The sequence below is a fragment of the Vanellus vanellus genome (genome assembly GCF_965231255.1).
Source record: "Vanellus vanellus genome assembly, chromosome: 5".
In the NCBI taxonomy this organism is placed as follows: Eukaryota; Metazoa; Chordata; class Aves; order Charadriiformes; family Charadriidae; genus Vanellus; species Vanellus vanellus.
In genome coordinates this window covers 77,236,869-77,251,855 of record NC_138910.1, presented here as the reverse complement: position 1 = coordinate 77,251,855, position 14,987 = coordinate 77,236,869, and the positions used below count along the sequence as shown (strand labels likewise).

Genomic DNA, 14,987 nt, shown 5'->3' with positions numbered 1-14,987 from the left:
AGTTTTAGTTTCAGATTTTTTTTTCATTATAAATAGCAAAGCACCTGATCATACAATTCCTACGCAGTCAAACTCTTGGTAGCCTGAAGAGAGAGTTCAGGTCTGGCAGGAAGCAATTATAATTTCAGTTTTAATCTTTAATTTCCTCCCCATCTAGAGAGGTTTTATGCTAGCATAACACCTGAAGCAGTTTGTTGTTATCAGGTATGTAGCACAGGAGAAGCTCAGGACCTTTTTGATGTTCTCAAGCAACTGGGTAATAACCAAATGTGGAGGTTTTGGTTTTTTTTTCCTTTTAATCTGAATTCGTCTGCGCTCTGTCTTTTTATTATGCAATTTGAGACATTTGCTTTGCTCTTCGGAGTCCCAACGGTTTGAACTGTGCCTGTGTCAGAAGAGGTGGCACAGAGCCTTTCCCTTGCAAGAAGGTCGCGCTGTCATGGGAGCGCCCTTGAGCTGTTACCCGCCGTATACGAAGGTGTTTCCCTGTAACTTAGAACCAGTTTTGTCACTGTGCCGTCGGCAGGAGGTGGCTGGTGTTCGCGTCACTCTCCCCAACAAAGAATTAAAAAAAAAAAAAAAAAAAAAAAAAAGGGTGAGGAACTACGGCAAAGCTACGCAGAAGGGAGGGAGTCCTGGGTGTCCTCTTCCTTCCCTCTGCTTGCTCTGGCAACTCGTCTTTTAGCAGCGTGTGGGCTGCTCCGGGAAGGTGAGCTGCATCCCAGCCCGGCGCAGTGCATCACGTACAGCCCCAGAGATGCTCGCCCCAAGGGGAACAGGACAGGCAGAGGATGGGGGGAGCCAGAAGAGCCCCAACGATGAGGAGCGGGATTGTGCTGCAAGGGGGGAAGTTTAGGGAGTGTTTTGGGAGCTCCTGGGGTTCTGCTAAGCGGTTTGACCAAAGTGATCCCAGCAAAGCCAGAGCTCCGGGGAAGGGGGCTGCCAACGAGGTCCGTGTAGGCAGGTCTTCGCAGACCCAAGGGGGTACTCGCTGAGGAAGAGAACTTTTTTTCTTCAGACGAGGGGAAGAATTATTGCCCATATCCACCCATTTGTGGTTTTGTACACAAGTACAAAGTTCAGTGATGTGAATTCAACCACGTCTTTCAGTTTTCTTTTTAAGTGCACTGAAGCTCTGGGGGCACTAACGTAGCCTGCATGTTTCTGATTTGTGGTGCAGCTTTTTCTGCGTGCTCTTGACAGTGGTGCTAAAATCTTTCATCTTTTCTCCCCTCCCCCCTTCTCTCTTTATTCTTTGAAGGTTATGTTGCCATGGGAGCTGTTCTGCCCTCGTTCTGGGGACAGCAACCACTTGTTCAACAGCAGTTGGCCATGGGTGCTCAGCCTCCAGTCGCTCAGGTGATGCAGGGAGGACAGCCGATAGCGTGGGGCCAAGCCGGTATTTTTCCTCCTGCTCAGCAACCGTGGCCATCTGTAGCTGGTCAGTTCCAACCAACTGCCTTCATGCCAACACAAACTGTTTTGCCTTTACAAGCAGCCATGTTTCAAGGTACCATTGCTCCTATAGCTACCGTTCCACCCACAAGTGATTCCAACAGATCAAGTCCGCAGACAGACAGGCCCAGACAGAAAATGGGAAAAGAAATGTTTAAAGATTTCCAGATGGCTCAGCCTCCACCAGTGCCATCAAGAAAACCAGATCAGCCTTCCCTCAGTTGTACCTCAGAGGCCTTCTCAAGTTACTTTAGCAAAGTTGGGATGGCACAGGAAGCAGATGATTGTGATGACTTTGACATCTCTCAGTTAAATTTGACTCCTGTGACTTCCACGACACCCTCTACAAATTCACGTGAGTATTTATACGCTTTCAGCCATACCTTTCCTCAGACGTGACTGCTCCTCAAAGCATTTCTTTTTTTTTTTTTTTTCATGTAAATTGCAGCACAGATATGGACTGAGAACCTTCATGCATGGCCTAGCTTATTAAATGTGTTCCGGCCATAAAGAAAAGTATCAGAGAGGAATTTCAGAGCCCCGATAGCCGCAGTCTGAAATTTAACTTCTGTGAAGACAGTAATATATGTTCTGTGCTAGGGACGTGCAAGCTGGTTGGAAACTTCCCGTGACATTCAGCCTTACGAATGGTTTCACTTACGTCCCATTCAAGCCATACTTTGCAGAAATTAGGGGATAGGTATTTATTTTAGTAGCTTGATGTATCGCATGTGTGAGGTAGTTCATTGAAGGACTGTAAAATAAGCTTATCATGTTCGTAGCTTGGAGATGTGGGATTTCTCAGATTGCTGAACAGAGGGATTCATGAGACGCAGATTTACCAGGGGGCAGCCAGAGACCTTCTGTTTGGCTCACCTGCCGTAGGGCAGGCGACTTATGCATCCTTAATGTAATGTAGTGTGTCTCCCTGGTTCCTGAAGACATATACCAGATGCAGCCAAACTTAATTTGGAAACTGCTGAATGAAATTAAATATATGGAATTGATAATGACTCTTGCGTTCCAATTTTACCTCTTACAGCTCCTCATCAGAAAAAAATTTCCAGGGACGATAAGAGTCGAGGGCTGTAAAGCATGAGCAAATGTTGTGCTGCTGTGTCTTTCTGAACAAATTAACGGATACATGTTCTGTTACTGTTACCTTAATCTTTGTTTAGCTCCAACCCCTGCACCCAGACAGAGTTCTCCATCAAAATCATCAGCATCTCATACCAGTGATCCTGCTGCAGATGACCTCTTTGAAGAGGGGTTTGAAAGCCCAAGCAAAAGTGAGGAGCAAGAGGCTGTGAGTAGCAACAAGGTTTCTAAATACTGATTAGCTCTGTTTAGCTAGAAAAGACAGAAGTTACCGAAATGTTGATTGGTAGTGTCAGAAAAAACTATTCTAATAGGGCTGGGTGGTATTTAAGGGGGAGCTGCAGACAGCGCTCACTTCCCCGTTCAGTTTTGATAGCTAAAAGCATGACATTTATGTTGATATGCACTAATATTGTATACAAGGAACCAAAGTCAGAGTTCATGTGTAAAGTTATATATGTTAGTCTTATGCAACGTCCTTTTTAGCATACCAGCGTTCACTTGTTGATGGTAAGGAAGCCTGAGGTAGAGATGTGAGAGATTGTGTGTTAAAAGACGATGGTTGATGTTGCCTTGCACATTCTTGCATCCCAGTTGCTTGCCTAGTTACGCTCCTCAGTGTTCTGGCCCTTAGTATGTGATTTCTTTGCCTTAGCCTTAGTGGACCAAAGCAAGGAATGGTATCCAAGCAATGACTTTAAATCACAAGATATCTTAGGCAGATAAGAGCCTAAGTGAGCCAAAGACAAGAGGGAGTCTGTACAAAAAAAGGACCCAAAGGTACAAAATCACGCTAGCTTGGACTCTCTGATCCACATAGATCAGATAGGCTTTCGGGGCCTTTTGCAGTTCTGATCCAGTACCTTCTGAAGTCTGTGGCAGCTCCTGCGTGGGCTCCAGCAGGTACTGGTGTGGTCCTTCCCTGCCTGCATCAGCTATGGGAAACCACTGTGGCTTTTGAGAACATAGCGGCGGTGAGGTCTCACTTTGCGGTTTTCATGAGATAGGATGTACTTGTTATGCCCACAGCATGAAAATAACCTCATGTTGACTTTTCACTTTCTTATTGTTGAGAAAAAAAGGTGTTATGTTCTTGTATTCTAGCCTGATGGGTCTCAGGCCTCATCCAACAGTGATCCATTTGGTGAGCCAACTGGTGATACTATAAGTCCACAGGTCGGTAGCTAGATAGCGCAGGTTGGGGTAGGTATCTGTCCTTTTTTTCTCTACACCTTGAGGTGCTCACTTATTCTTCCACCAGTGCCTACCATTGCTTTCATGGATGCATGGTTTGTTTTTCCTTTCCATCTCTTCTTTTTTTTCCTCTCCATTATCCACAGTGTATTCCTCATGCTCAGTGGTTTGCATGGCTTTTGCCATTCACTAAGTGTTGCAACTTATGCAAATGTGTGTGTTTCAGCTGCCTGCATGCTTTAAAGAAATGTAGACTTATTTTCGTGTTCAAATTCTAAGGGAAAATAGGGAAACTGAGCCATTACTAACAATGTATTAGACAGAACGGTTTTTTGTTCTCAAATCCGCTCTGGCCTTTAGTCAGAGCTAACATATTAAATGGAATAAGTCGTCTTACGCATAGACATAACAAACATTAAATAAAATTATGTAATGATACATGAACACCTCTACCCTAAATCAATGTGATAATCAGTAGAAGCAGCACATTTATTATCTGCATGTAAAAAATGTTGAAATGGGTTTGTGTATTTTTATCTCCAACTGCAAATTAAAAACATCTGAAAATTATGATCATTCATACTACCATTGGTATACCGATGTTTTAAAAATTATTCATCAAACGTTAAGTCATTTAAATCCAGACAGACGGGAAAGATCATCTGTTCATCTTTTGCGTTAGAGAGCACGTTAGAAAATGTGGCTGCCAGTGAATGGTCTGTGATTTGTTTCAATAGAGTATATGTGTTTTACCAAAAAGACAGTAAAGCTACAAAGTTTTATGAGTGCTGAACATTGTTATTCCATCCAAATACTCTCTAGTGCCACTATTTGAAGGATATGTTTCATTATCTTCTCCCCGTCTGCCATTCATGTTTTGTATTACCCAAATAAGCGATCTGATACTGCTTCCGTGCTTCAGCACAGAGCTCCTGGCGCAAATCCATAACAATGGTAGAACCCTTTTTATTTTTGTACAGAAATTGCACTGTCTTTACCAGTGACTTATCCACCCTGAGCCGAAGTAATTTGGTTTGAGCTCAAAATTAATAGTTTCGTTAGGAGTCAGTTTACTTTGTACATTAAGTATGGTCAAAAAAATCTTACAGTAACTTAGCTTTGATGCACTCGAGGGTAATAAGATTACCTCTTAATAATATTGAAGGCATCTCCCTCTTCTTTGCTTCACCAATGTAAATGCTCAGCTCTTGGGGGCTCAAGCAAAAGTAGCATTAGGCTTTGTGTCTCGTTGTGTCTAAAAATGACAATGCGAAAGGACAGAGTCAAGCCGGGATGAGCTGCTCTAGCAAAAGCATCCGTTGGTTATTGTACCCCAGGGAGAACTGCTTCTGCAGATTGACGGTGCCACAGAGTAATTCGCCTTTGCCTGACCTCGGCCGGCACTGCCATAGCTGGCTGTCCCAGCTTCAGACCATCTCAAGAGTTCTTTCCTAGACCGAGAAAGAGAATTTGACCTTTATCCGAGTCCCACAGTCTGCAAACTCGTGTACGTTTGTGTATTGTGGTTTATCCTGGTCAGGGTAATTCTGAAATTCATAGTGGGGCTAATAAGGATAAAATCTCTTTCTCATTTTCCGACTGTCACAAAGTTAGTTAGCGTCGTTTGTAAACTAGCATCACACGTGTTTACCTACCAGATGTTCTGGAGATAACTTGAAACAGTACTTTAAATCTGTTAATGCATATTACCATCTAAGGCAGTCAAGTGAGGGGCTCCTTTTGTTTTGCTTTTATATAACTCGTAGTAAAATACATTCTTTACTTCTCAAGGGTCTCTGGGAGCTACAAGAACAGTATATTAGTAGTGATTCCATATGGTTTTTTTTCTATACTTTTTGTTAATCCTTGTAGAGTCTTGAATAAAAAATGTATAGTTCTCAGAAATGTATTCTGGGAAATGTTAAATAATATTACTGATTATCGTCTTACAGTAATTCTTAAAAGCTGTAGGCAGGAACAGGAAGCTGAACAAAAAGAAAGCCTCTCTCCAGTGAAGTTACGCTAATGTCATTGTGCCTCTGCGCAGTGCCATTCAGCAGCAGTCCGTAGGAAATCCACTTGCTAAAACCAGCCCGTCTAATTCTGAAGCCCAGTATCATCAGAGCAACGGAAAGTCTAATCTCCGTGGAAAATTATCAATTCGGGACTTACTACTGTGTTGTGTATTGAGCTCCACATTTGAAGAGAAACTTAATGGGAGGAAGCATGTGGTACAAAAGAATCACAGTCTGCATAAAGGCCACTTTTGTGTGTTAGATGGGAGATTACGGCGCTCTTTAGAACGTGGTTCTTCACACCAAGAACAGCGTAGTGTACAGCTCGGATGAATGGACCTCTCAGGATCATAGTATTGTGCTCAGCAATTTCAAATAGGTCTGTTCCTAGCACCTCTATAAAATCAGCTGTGCCACCTAATGTCTTTCCTTACCTTGTCTTGATGTATTGAGAATGCTCACCTGCCTACTGTTTTGTATCCTGGTCTTTCAAGATGCCTTAGCAATTTGGTTCATTGATTGCTTCTGATACCCCGTATTCCGATGTAGAAATAATTCAGCATCGTTCACTCACTATCTTCACTTCTCCTTTTTTCCTCTCTTCATTTCGCGATCTTCAACTTAAGCTCTCAAAATCATCATCCTACCAGTAGACACTCTTGTAAGTCACTCTTCTACAGAGTGACCTATGGTTCGTACTAGGGAAATGTGACATTTTATGGATGTGTTACATTTTAGTCCCTTTATGGTTGGAGATAAGAAGCAGACAGGCCTAGCTTTCACAGGTGAAATAAAATCAACTATTTGCAGAGCTATTCATAGCAAGTTTTGTATTCTGTTGTTTTCCCTTTGTTCACGAGCGCCATTGAGGATGGATAGTGACTTTCCAGAAGGGGTGAGGACAACACTGAATAATGAGACTGCCATCTTCAGCTGACTTACATTTAATGCCTGCTGCTCTCTTAAGACATTGTGTGGGGGGTAACTATGGTGAGAGGAGAGAGAGGAAGGGAACTGTATTTAGCTACGATTCTACCAAATGTGTTAAGCATTTCTTATTATTGACATTTTGGATTAAAGCAAGAAGTTTGAACAGAGGAGTTTTCACCTGATCATCCTCTTTGCACCAGTGCACTCCTTCAGGCTGAATTAGAGGGTATTAGGTGCAGACACTGATGCTGCGGATATTTCTGTTCTTGGGGGCATTTCAGCCTCAGCCCCTAACTCAGCCTCAGCAATGGGTCCACACGCGGTGACACCGGGAAGCCCTGAAGCTATACAACTGAAAGCTTAGCAAAGGGGAGCCTTCAAGCAGGGAATCATAGAATCATAGAATGGTTTAGGTTGGAAAGGGCCTTGAAGATCATCGAGTTCCAACCCCCCTGCCATAGACTGGGACACTTCCCACCAGCCCAGGTTGCCCAAGGTCACATCCAGCCTGGCCTTGAACACCTCCAGGGATGGGGCCTCAACAACCTCTCTGGGCAACCTGTTCCAGTGCCTCGCCACCCTCACAGTGAAAAACTTCTTCCTAATGTTCAATCTGAACCTGCCCTCCTCCAGTTTAAAGCCATTCCCCCTCATCCTATCACTACATGCCCCAGTAAAAAGTCCTTCCCCAGCTCTCCTGTAGGCCCCCTTTACGTACTGGAAGGCCACAATAAGATCGCTCCGGAGCCTTCTCTTCTCCAGGCTGAACAGCCCCAACTCTTTCAGCCTCTCCTCATAAGAGAGGTGCTCCAGCCCACAGATCATCCTCGTGGCTTTCCTCTGGACACGCTCCAGCAGGTCCATGTTCATGTCCAAGCATGATGAGAAAAGGGAAGGAGAGGAGCAAACTTTGTTTCTCTGATGTCAAGTTTCTTCGGATACCTGTGGTTATGTTGGCCAGAATCTCCTAACACAACATCCCGATTGTGGAAAGACTAAATTCAGCCTGAATACTGGGATCGGATATCACAAACGTGGTCTAACCAAACGAGCTGGTTCTTGAAGGCAAATTGGCAACAGGGTGAAACTTCTGAAAGAGAATAAAGGGATATTTGATACCACAATTATTGCAATAAAGTCGTTTTAAGTGCTGGAACAAATGCAGCTCTATTGATACGCTGCCCAGTTCAAGATTTGCACTGGCAGTCGTTCACGAGAGATTCTCAGAAAACATTCAAAACATTTGTGGCTAGAGCATATCTTCCTCAAAAAGTTGTTTAGTTGTTCTGTGAAATGTGTGCAGACAATTATAAGCCCTCAAAATATGTCAGACCCTTCACGATTCCATCAGCACTGTCAGGAGAGCAACAGTTCATTAGAATATTTGTCTATCAGCTTTTGGTGGTACTTTGGTGGCCCGCTGCCATCATCCATCTTTGAGCGAGTGCCATTCTTAGTGATAAACGTTCCTAATAGTCAGCTCCAGGATGGACTACTATAACTCGTTATTTGGGCTGTTATTAGGAAGTTGAAAGAAAATAGCAACTTATGAACAAAGCATTGGCTTATCTGGGAGCTTGGGGAGCCTCAGGAGGGCATATTAAGCTGGTTCTGCAACCTCCTCTTCCTTTCTGCCCGCTTTCTGTTGCGCGAAGAATCTGAATGGGCTCAAAATGTCAAAGGCTATATCTGCAGGATCTGTTACCATCGTTCATCCGGCTCCATAGGAACTGAACAGAGTCCAAAGAGAAGTTCTTAATGATTATAGGTGACCTGTTCTTACCGTAGGCTCTAGAGCTGTCATTCTCCACCTAAAGACACAGCGCCGGGCAGGGCTGTGAACCTGAGAGAGAAGCGGGTAGGGTTGTGCCTTTGGATAGCGATCACGGTTTGGGAAGTACTGCTTCATTCCAGAGTGATCCTAAAATTGTCATTTCAAACCCCACGCTCCTTTGTCCGTCATCGTATTTACTGAAGAATCTGAAGGGACAAGACCACGAGAAACCCAGGCTGCTCTGTGAACAGCGGCATCCTACAGCTTTGCCTTCCTCTTCTCTCCTAAAATCCCCTTCGAGCTATCCATTGTAATACAACCAGCTCACACGCAGGTTTCTCACCTCTTCCAGTGTCTCCAAGCCCACTAGAAGTAGCCAGGTACCCTTCCATTTCTCCGACTTCTTTCTCCAAACCGGAGACAACACGCTGTGTAGCTTGGGTAGAGCCCTGTACTTGCTGATGGGCAATCCAGCGAGTCAATCAGGGGCCGCGCTCTCCTAGGTTTCTCTCTAATGAGGTCGTTTAAAAGTTCCCTGTCTTTTGCACAACAACTGATTTTAAAAAGGCGCTTGCGATAGTTTAGTGTCTTTGAGACTTCTGAAGGATTCGCTTCAAATCGGCCACTGGGTTCAGAAGTCACGAAGGAGAATTGACAGATACGTAGATGGCAAGTATACGTGTGTGGCTACTGTTTTGTTAGGGAAAGGGCCGGGAAATAACAGACGTGTTTCTTTGCTGCAGTTCCTTATTATGCCGGGACCAAGATGGAGCAGGGTTCGTCTTTCTGAGTACTTCTCATCGTTTTTTCATTTTGTGGATACATAGCATCCGTCTCGATACTAAAATGACAGAGATTTTTAAAATGTCAGTAATTAAACTAGGTATTAGAGACTAGGAAATAATCCTTGGCAGGTTTACAGGAAGAATAGAGGCACTCTCCAGTCAGAACCCCGAACTAGAAGGTTGCTGTATTTATGCTGCTAATAGAGGCTAACTGCAATAAAAAGAACCAAAGATAAGCTGTTGATGGGCCAATAGGAATCACTTGTCTTATCACCAAAGATATTTAATTTGAATCCCGCTTGCCAAGTTTACTGTGTCCTATTTTATCCAGTCAGCATGCAATAGAGAAGACGTATTGCACTCTTCCCGTTCCCTTCACTTGCATCCCCAGCACAAGATTCTCGTTTCGGCTGGCGCTCCGGCACGCTTATTTCCTGAACCTCTTGTCATTTGAGCCTGCCCTTTTCTGATCGGTCAGCCAGGAGTAAAACCGATGCTGAGAATCTATTGTAAAGGGCAAAGAAATCTACGTGGGCCTCACCTCTGCAGTTCAGTCCGTCTCGTTCGAAGCTTCGCACGTAGCGGGGGGCTGGGAGTGATGAAAGGGCTGCCAATGAAAAAACAGTCCCGTGTGAGGTTTCGTGCGTGAGCTCACCTCCGCCAGCCCAAGTGGGTGCCGAAGCTTTCGAGAGGTGTTCTCCAGTGATTAGTCCTGCTGGGGAGTAAGATGTTAATATCTTTAAATTGGATGCAAGTTTACTTCTAGTATTTACATAATGTTATTCAAAACCGTTAGCGACCTTCTTACTTCATGCAGTAGTGTACTATGCCAGAAATACTTTCTGTTTGCTACAGTCTTGTTTATTGTGCGAAATGTTCCTTGAAATGGGAAGAATGAACTGATTTTAAGCATGAAGTATCTCTGGAATATGTAAATGTAGTGTAGATAGGGAAAATTTTCTCTTTGGCAGTTTTTGTAGTTAATTCCGAGAGACTTCCTAACTCAACATTTACACAATAGCTTCCTAAATATTTCGATGTCTAACTGAAAGCATGTATATTTAGATGTTTCCGGTCCCTTACTGCACCCTGTCACTTCGGTCAGATACCCGACCTGTGAATTCATAGCTTCTTCCTGCAATGTCTCGTTATTTCAAGACTCCTTTTCATCCTAAGGAGCCCCATTGGTATGTGAGACTAGAGCTAAACACTGCTTTGATAGCAGCTCCCAAACACAAAGGAAAACATTTACTTTTCAAACATCTGCCAGAAATTCCACATCCCCAAAGCTGATAGAAGCCTTCCAGTAGGATTTTAGCAGCAAAAATAAAAGGTGCTGCCAGTTGTCTTCTTGGTTTCTCCCTGTGGGTTGATGAAGGCACATCAGAAGTGCTTCTGGGCCAATCCTATAGAAAGGAGAACACTTTAAGATTCGAAGTGTTTATGTGAATTGGAAGCTTTGTACGCTCTTTTCTTTTTTCCTCTCTTCTTTTTTTCCGACAAAGACCCATTCTTTCATTTCCTTCCCTCTGGCTCTGTTCCTAACTCAGTGGTAGGAGTAGAAAGCAGAAAACATTGGGGAGATGATTCCACTGCTGTGAGAAAAGTTCGTCTCACCTGCCTTTCTGTGACATTCCCTGTGACTTTGGTGGGGAGTATGTAAAAAAAAGGGGGTTCATTTCAGCTTCCAAGACTCTCCAAAATCATGCTTGTGAAGCCCCCCCCCTCCCCGTCGTTGTGAGAGAAGCTATCCGTGAAGTCAACAGCACTCGACTCTCCTTTTGCCTCTTTTTGGTCCCTTTCTGCTCTCTTCTGCTCTCGAGTGTCATTATCAATACTTTACAGATACCATTCGCAATGTTGGGCTACAGGCAAGATGCACTGCTTGAATGATCTCCAAATAATATCAGAAAACAAATCTCAGTCATTGACAAAAAACTTTGGCTGAGAAGATTGCGCGCAATTACTGCAATTAATTTCTCATTTAGGCATCTGAGGGGGGAAATCAACTAAAAGGAAGACATAAGAGCACATTTTTAGTTCAAAATGCTCTGTTCTACTGGAAGAAAAATTATTCAAATCGGTGAGAAATGCAGGCCTTTGCCGCGTGTAGCGTATGTTCAGATAAATATTGGCTACGGACAAAAGAAATCTCTAACGGCTGCCTCATGCGTTGTTGAAAGTGCTGATGGCCGATGATGGACTCCTCCTCTTCCGATGGTGTCAAGTTCAGTGACACCTTAGGACACCTGTTACTTAAGTGCATTTGCATATCTTAAAGATATGTGAGGACAGCTCTAACAAGCACGCTTGACATTTTGAAGAGCTCTTTTTCTTTTTTTTTTTTTTCTCCCTGAAGGCATTTGAAAAACTGACATCTTTTCTTCCAAAGGGATGCTCTCCCTCCCTCCCCTTTTCTTCTCCTCCTTCCTTTTCACTTCCCCTTGCAATCACCTCAGGTTCAGCAAATGCCTGAAGAACGGCCTGGTGTGCGTCAGGTTCCCACATTAATTAGTACAGATTTTCTCTGAACTAGCTGCAATAGATCATTCTGCCAGCTTCATGTCTGCGGTACGTGAAAATTGGCATAGGTGGACTTAGCACGCAGTATGTGAAATGCAGTTATTTACTCGCAGGCATCTCTTCTGATTACCTTCGGTTTTTCAAGGTCACAAAATATATTTGCTTCTTGCCGGGGATAACTTCAGCAGCCTTTATTTAATCATTCCAGAGGATTTCTCTCATCCTCCCGTAACGCTCGTTGTGTACTCAGGGCTTCACGTAGGTGGGAAATGGGGAAGCAGAGTCTTTGCAAGCTTCGGAAATGTAGTCGTTTCAAGGAAGAAGAGACCGCTTTTCTTGGCACGGAGGAAACAGGTCATATTTTGCGTTTGCTGTGTTGCTCCTCGTTCACCAGGAGATGCGTGGTGAGGTGGGACGGGGCGCTGGGACGGGGCAGAGCCGGGCACTCTGGGCACAGAGCAAATACAGCCCTCCAGATCCACCTTTGGGCTGTTTTTCTCAGCAGCAGCAGCATTTTTATAAGCAGTGATTCAAATCCTGTGCCGTCCCCTGCCAGACGTCTCTGCGCTCCGCGGTGCCCAGAGATTTGCCGGTGTTCAGAGGGGCTTTTTGCCCAAAGTGAGCTTCTGCTGATGCTGCCGCGACATGAGTTGATTCTAACTCGGTTAAACTCGACGTCGTGGCGTGGGTTTTGAATATATATCGAGCTGCGGAGAGTTAATGCAGTATGGCATTAATTAGCCTTTCTGCCTGTCTTGTTCTTTTTTTAGATGTCATTCTTAGTTTAATAAATTAGTTTCTGGAAATGAAGTAGAATGGATCGCAGGGTCCGTGGACGGTTTGCTTCCCGCAGCGGCCAAGACGAACATAGTTTTACAGCACAGGGTGTCAGCTGCGAAGCAACATTGAAGAACATGGCAGCTTCTCCCCCCCCCCCCCTCCCCATCCAGGAAATTCCCAAGAAAGTATCTGTTAGCAAATCACCACGCTTTCCTCCCAGCTTTCATGATGGTACTAATGGTTATAAAGACCCCCGCTCAAACTGCACGGAGCTAACTTCCCTCCCCCTTCAGAGGCGACTCATGTTGTCATTTGAAATCCCGTCACCGCTCCGTTAGCTCAGCTTTCAGCGGCGGTTTCCGTTTGCAAGTGGTTTTCTCCCTGAGGTGTGTAAAACCCACAGCTCTGTTCCGCTGGGGGGGGGTCTCTCCGCCCGGTACGAGTAGCAGCCCTTTACGCCAGCTACATTTCTGGCCTGTAAACTGCAAAACATCGAGTCATATCAATACCATTTCATTTCTTCGTGTGTCTGTGGCCAGCAATACCTCCTGAGGGTCGGTGCACGGCCAATACCGGAAGAGGAAATTGATAGTAAGCCTTCATTTTCTGAAATAATGCCAACGTTTTCTTCAGAGTTCAGCGGGGGTGCCGTTGACCGCTCAAGGCCGCACAGCAAACAAATGCTCCCTTTGGGTTTTTGACTCACGAGGTATTGCTGTCCTCAAGCAGATGTTCTAAAAATGTTCTAAAGGCTGTCTGGAGACGTCTCCGCTTACTTTATTTTTTATTATCCCCAGGAAGCAGAACCTCTCTACGCCCAGATCAACAGACCTAAGAAATAGCATTGTTACAGGCTTGTGGTGCTCCGAGACTCAAACGAACCCCAACAACCTGGCAGGCCTTTGGCTTTCGTGCTTTTTTTTTTTTCCGATTGATTTTGTCTGACAAGGAGAGATGATGCCCTCCTGGACTGGCTCTACGAGTGTACCTGACTTTTTTTTTTTTTTTTTTTTTTTTTTTTCGGCAACCGATGGCAGATTCCTATGGCAGCACAAAGTTAAAAACTCTCCCTGCTTATCACGCCGCGAGTCCAGCCCCGTCCCCACAAGTCATGGGTATCCAGACTAGGAAATCTCACTCCTCGGTCTTCTTTTAAACATTTGTTATCTTCTGTATGCCACATATAAATAACGAGCATCTGAAATTTGCCGAGTATTAGACATTCTTTTTCTTTTGAGCAAAAAGCAGCGTCTGTATGTAGCAGCGGCATTGTCATTCAACAGCCCTTTTGGGCACAAGTCGGCACTTTTTATGTCACGGTGACATGTTTTTCATCATCATTTACATCAGGCTGATCCTGACTTCTTTTTTCCTGCCCCTGTGTAGACATATTTAAACAACAACAACAAAATACTGGCAGCGTCGTTGGTTTGTTTGTTTGTTTGTTGGTTTTTTTTTTATTTCTTATTCCGTAGTTTTGTATGAGTGACAGATCTAACAGCAAAACGCCTCCTGCGGAAATGATTCCTAACTTGAAACCACAGAATAAAACTCGGTTGTTTATCCATCCTGACTGAAAATGTTGCCAAAAGGACCTTTAAGTTCTAGCGCATCGTGAGGAAGAAATGCTGCTTTTCTGTTTGAATACTCATGTTGTGGGTAGAGAAAGGACATCGAGTCCCACTGAGGAAAGATGAACGAGTCAGTATTTCCTAGGAAACTCTAAACAAAGTGCAGAAAAGGAATATTTTTATTTCTTCGATATCTTGCTGCTGTAATGCTATGCAGACAAGTGTTTTCTTCTCTGTGTGCCATTTTTGATGAAAAAAAAAAAAAATCATTTGCCAAATAATACTGGTATGATTCTGGTTTAGGAATTTGTATGAAGCGGACTTTACAAATGGGACAAGGATGGCATGGATTTTGGAATAACAAACTGATTCTGTGATCAAATTGTTCATCTTTATCACTTTTTGTACATCAGAAAAAAATTCAAATGGGATTTTTATTTTATAACTTGAAAAAAAAATCTTACTGTTAAACTCTTTAAATGTTTAAGGGGAAATGGCTTTAAGGAGTTCGAATGAAAATTGCCAGGTTTTTTTGTAAATATAAATGTTACGAAAATCCTTTTACTAATGCCATTACACGGTAGAGAAGGTAGCGAGTTGCAGTGCTTGGGAGGTGTGGCAAACCCAATTTGTGGTTCTCACATCACATACGTTTTTTTCACATGCTTACGATAATGGGCTGAAGCTCAAGAGCGTTTGCCAAAAGCAGTCAGCTTGTCAGCGACTAGTGAAATTAATGGGAACACGTGATTTTATGATCTAGTTTTCACACGGACATACTCCACTTACAAGAAATCACATTTCATTGACATTCCTTCGCGATTCCAGAACCTCTGCATAGAAGTCATCAAACTGTTTACAC

At 43.8% G+C, this 14,987-nt stretch overlaps 1 protein-coding gene across 4 annotated transcripts in view; it reads left to right on the top strand.

The window, feature by feature from the left end:
• Nucleotides 1-13,396, top strand: part of DAB1 (DAB adaptor protein 1) — a gene marked incomplete at both ends in the record, with an annotated part of 124,128 nt that extends 110,732 nt beyond the window's left edge. For 3 of the 4 annotated variants that reach the window (XM_082483804.1, XM_082483803.1, XM_082483802.1), the window contains 3 exons: nucleotides 1,262-1,810; nucleotides 2,634-2,761; nucleotides 3,658-3,741. In XM_082483804.1, coding sequence (XP_082339930.1) covers nucleotides 1,262-1,810; nucleotides 2,634-2,761; nucleotides 3,658-3,741 — 761 coding nt within the window. Of the gene's footprint in view, nucleotides 1-1,261; nucleotides 1,811-2,633; nucleotides 2,762-3,657; nucleotides 3,742-13,351 lie in introns of those variants that run through there. The other variant, XM_082483801.1, reaches the window with a different exon arrangement.
• Between the last annotated feature and the right edge of the window lie 1,591 nt (nucleotides 13,397-14,987).